This window comes from Trichechus manatus, unplaced genomic scaffold (genome assembly GCF_000243295.1).
Source record: "Trichechus manatus latirostris isolate Lorelei unplaced genomic scaffold, TriManLat1.0 scaffold00258, whole genome shotgun sequence".
Lineage (NCBI taxonomy): Eukaryota > Metazoa > Chordata > Mammalia > Sirenia > Trichechidae > Trichechus > Trichechus manatus.
The window spans coordinates 1712744-1717359 of NW_004444194.1; the positions used below are offsets into that span (position 1 = coordinate 1712744).

The following is a 4616-nucleotide window of genomic DNA, read 5'->3' on the forward strand; positions in this document are numbered from 1 at the left end:
TGCCTGTGGTCTATCTGTCTCTGTCTGAGGGGCTTTGCCCATCTGTCCCGCTGCATGTCTGGGGTCTGTTCATCTGTCCTTCTGTTTTAACTTCCTGGGGGAGTTCTGTGGACTGCCTGTCCAGGAGGGTGTTTGTTCCTGCGTGGCTGGGATGTTGGCAGTTTTTCTGACTAGGGTATTGTGTCTGCGAGGCGATGTGTCCCCAGCATGGGGCATTTTCTCGCCCCAGAGCTGGCGCCTGCGGTTCCCGACGCGGCCACGGGGCGGCAGTCGTGCGCGGGCGCCCGCGGGGCTTTTGCCCCACCTACCCTCAGTCGCGAGCTCCTGGCCTCGGACACGCGCGCATGCGGCGGCTTTCGCCATTGAACCCCCACGTGGCCTGGCGTCGCCACTGCCTCCTCGCCGCCTAGTTTCTTTGGCCCAGTTCCCTCGGGGCCGTGATGGCGGAAGCCAGACCGGAACCAGGCGCCCTGTGCATCCGTTCCAGACCAGGTGCTTCCTGCCCAGTTGCCCGAGGGTTTGTGCAGTGAGGCCCAGGCCGGATTGCTGCCTGTCAGAGCAGGGAGGGTCTAACGTTAACGGAGAACTCTGGGGCAGAATCTCCACTCCGCCACGTGCTAGTTTTGGAACCCTGCACCCGTCACCTCGCTATGTGTCGCCATCCCTTTCTGTAAAATGATACTTGGAAAATCTTCCTCCCAAGGGTTAACTTATGTGCTCAGAACATTAGCTGTTATTTCCCTGGGGAAACTAGGATGGTTGCTTGTGGGGGCCTGGGCTTCACACATCCTTGGGAGGGGGTGGGCTTGTTGGTGCTGGGTGACAACCGAGGTTCTGCCTGGGGCTCGGCAGTCATCCAGATACCCACAGTAAAGCATGGCTGACCCAGGTGGGAAAAGTGGGGGATAAGGGACAGTCTTGTCACTGCTACCTAGTTGTAACCTGGGCCCCTCCCTTTATGACGTTGCAGAGAGGTCTGAGCTCCACCCCTACTCCAGGGCACCTGCCCAACACCGCCTTCTATGACCTTCAATCCCCATACAAAAGTGGCCTAGTGCTGTGGGGTGAGGGCAAGGGGCCACCTAGTTGGGGTTATGTGGTCCCGTGGTCAAGAGGCCTAGAATTGGGGTGTCCGCTACAAGGTCTCATCAGACCTGGCATCCAGCTGTGTCGCTTCCTCTCACCTCCCTGGGCTTGGAAAGTTGGCGTGGGTAGTGTGCTGGGGGTCCAGGACACCTGCCCAAGTCGCACACCTGAGGCCAGACTGACAAGAGCTGTCCCCATTCCGGGGCCCCACTCCAGGGAGGAGTGGCAAAAAGGCCGGGAGGGGCTCTGTAAAAAGAGGAACCAGGCGGAGGGGGAGGGGACCCAGGTCACCCAGCCCGGTTGGGCCGGAAAGGGCCCTCCCCCACCCCCATCAGCACGACACTCGGGCAGGGGGCATTTAAAGCAAGAGGCCAGACTCAGGCGACACGAGGCAACAGGTTCCTTGCCTCAGTTTCCCCTCTGCTTGGGTCTGGGCGCCTCCCCACCCCCACCCACTCTCCCGCTGCGCGCTTCCGTGCCTGGGGGGCCCCTGGGGTGACAGGCCGAGTCCTGCCTGCGCCGGCCGGGGGCGGGGCCCGGAGGCCCGCGCTCAGAGGTCCCCGCCCGCCGATTTCCTCCGGGGTCAGCGCGGCTCCTTATCAGGCGCGGCCAGGCGGCCAGGCCCTTATCTGCGCCCGCCCAGCATCCTCCAGCCTCTGCGCTGGGCAAGGGAGGAAGCCGGGCCGGGGAGAGGGCGGTCCAGCCAGAGTGCTCACTTTCTCTCGGGGGGGACAAAGGCGCCGACGCAGCCGCCAGGCCCTCAGGACCCTAGAGGAGGCCCGGCCCAACAGCATGGTCCAGACGGGGCAGCGGACTGTGGGCTGTGTGCACAGAGGCCACGCCTGAAGCCGAACTTGAATCCTGGCCCCAAGGGGCCCAAGCCCAGGCACTCACCAGGCGGTGGGACCAGTGCTGGGGTAAGAGGGGGGCCGGCCTGAAGGGTCTGGGATCTGCCTGCATTCATTCCTTCATTCATTCATGGGGCTGGCCCATGAAGTGAGAGGCCAGGCCAGCTTCCTCAGGGCCTAGTTGGGACCCTCCCCAGGAAGACAAGGCAGAGGGGCTAGGAGGGCCCAGACTTTTTGGGGACACCCCAGGTCTTGGGGCCAAGAGTGAACAGAGACATTGAAGCAGGGTACAAAATTGGGTGCCAACCTGGGGGACTCCACAGGGAGGGTTAGAGCATGCAACATGACTGTACTAGGCAGTGAGGTCAGTGTTTAGAGGCCCTGGGGTCAGCATTTGGAGTCACAGTGTCAATAGTGGGTCCACCGGGCTAGCAAGGGGGACATTTTTAGGGGATGAGGAGTCACTGGACTAATCATGGAAGGCTCAGACATGGAGGCAGAGTCAACAGGAGGAGCCTCAGAGACACATCTGAGGGCTATGGGGCCAACCTGGGCATCAGAGAAGGGTCAGAGGTCAATCTTGGAGAGGTTTCATAGTCACATGGCATTGATGAGTCAATGAGGGGTCTCAGGATCAGCTCTGAGGGTTACAAAGTTAGCCTGCAGGGTCAGTGGAGGGTCAGAGGGTCAATTCGGGGTTTGGGGGATCCCAGGATCAGCCAGGGGATCCCTGCATTGTCCCCCCAGGCTGCAGGTGGGGGGGATCTTAGAAGAAGGTAAATTTGCTCAGTGGCTAGACGATGGAGGCCCTCAGGTAGCTCAGAGATGGCCCTGTGGGGCCTAGTACCTCCATGGGCGCCTTCTGCCCTTGCACTGGACAGTATCTGAGCCCACCCACCACCTGCCTAGCCTTTGCCCACTGAACCCCGCCCCCAGGCCCTCCAGCCCTCCAGCTCTCTTAGGTGTGGGGGGTGGCAGCTGGGTCCTCCCTCCACACTGGCTTCCTTCCCTCCCACAGGTGAGCACCCCCCTCGGGGTCCATGTGCCCGCCCCAGGCCCAGGCAGAGGTGGGCCCCACCATGACTGAGAAGGCAGAGATGGTGTGTGGCCCCAGCCCAGCGCCCACCCCACCCCCTGAGCCAGCCTCGCCTGGGCCCCCAAAGGTGGAGGAGGTGGGCCACCCAGGTTCCTCACCCTCCAGGCTGCCCCCCGGGGTGCCGGTGATCAGCCTGGGCCACACCAGGCCCCCAGGGGCAGGCGTCCCCACCACGGAGCTGACTGCCCTGCGGCCCCCTCTTCTGCAACTCTCTGCCCTAGGAACTGCCCCTCCCCCCCTGGCCCTGCATTACCACCCTCACCCCTTCCTCAACAGGTCAGTGGGGACTAGGACCTGGGGGGCTGGGGGCTAGGGGGCCTTGCCCACAAAGCGTTAGTGACCCACAACCCCTTACAGCCTCTACATTGGGCCGGCAGGACCTTTCGGCATCTTCCCTAGCAGCCGGCTGAAACGGAGACCAAGTCACTGTGAGCTGGACCTGGCTGAGGGTGAGCATGGGTGTGTGTGTGTGCGTGTACACGTGTAGGTGTGCTGAAGGAACCACCTGTCTCTGCATGGGGCCCAGGTCTGTGTCCCATACCCTTCCACAAGGAGAGACGTTTCAAACACACACACACACACACACACACACACACACACACACACACACACACAGAGCAAGCCCATGTGGGACAAGCTAGACCTCTATGCAAAACCACAGTCCCATAGTACACAACTGCAGCCACCCCAACAAGCCAAGCAGCACAGCCACGACGAGTCATGGCAAAACACACAGCCCCACGTGGCACAGTGCAAACAGGATGACAGCTCCACGCAGATGTACAGCCACACAGGAGACAGCCACAGAACCACATCCACACAAGGGACAGCCACGGAACCACAGCCACAGAACCACAGCCGTATAGAGGACAGCCACAGAACCCCACCTACACAGGAGATAGTCCCATAATCACAGCTACACGGCAACTGCCACACACATCCACAGCCATTCCAGTATACCACAAATCACAGAGCCACAGAAGACACCAACAGGACCACAGTCACAATGAGACTACTTCTCAGACTCATAAAAACACCCAGCCACACCAAGGGGCCAGACCCACTCAGAATGAGCGCTAGCCAGACTGGCAGTCACGGAGAAACACTCCCTTGGGAATCTCAGCCATAGGCATTAAAGTGTGAGAATCACTGGTATTGAAGGCAGGACAGCCATCTGCAGCTGGGACAGGGCCTGTGATTGTCACAGCTCTTAGAGGGGATGGTAAGGAGAGGGCAGGGAGGTTCCTAACTGGTAGAGGAGCTGCCTGGGTTAGGCCCCCGCGAGGGTAGGGGGTGCCAGAAGTGAGGGCGCCGGGGGCGCCCTCTGGGCCTCATTGCCAGTCCTTCCCGCCTGTCTGCAGGTCACCAGCCCCAGAAGGTGGCCCGGCGCGTGTTCACCAACAGCCGCGAGCGCTGGCGACAGCAGAACGTGAACGGCGCCTTCGCTGAGCTCAGGAAGCTTCTGCCAACGCACCCGCCCGACAGGAAGCTGAGCAAGAACGAGGTGCTCCGCCTGGCCATGAAGTACATCGGCTTCCTGGTGCGGCTGCTGCGTGACCAGGCGGCCGCGCTGGCCGCGGGCCCCG

At 61.7% G+C, this 4616-nt stretch overlaps 1 protein-coding gene across 2 annotated transcripts in view; it reads left to right on the plus strand.

The window, feature by feature from the left end:
- Positions 1-2958: 2958 nt before the first annotated feature.
- The window catches only part of LYL1 (LYL1 basic helix-loop-helix family member), a 4204-nt gene continuing 2546 nt past the window's right edge, over positions 2959-4616 (plus strand). For both annotated transcript variants that reach the window (XM_023724762.1, XM_023724761.1), the window contains exons 1-3: positions 2959-3306; positions 3388-3479; positions 4392-4616. The exon at positions 4392-4616 is cut by the window's right edge. In XM_023724762.1, coding sequence (XP_023580530.1) covers positions 2975-3306; positions 3388-3479; positions 4392-4616 — 649 coding nt within the window. In that variant the 5' untranslated portion in view covers positions 2959-2974. The remainder of the gene's footprint in view (positions 3307-3387; positions 3480-4391) is intronic.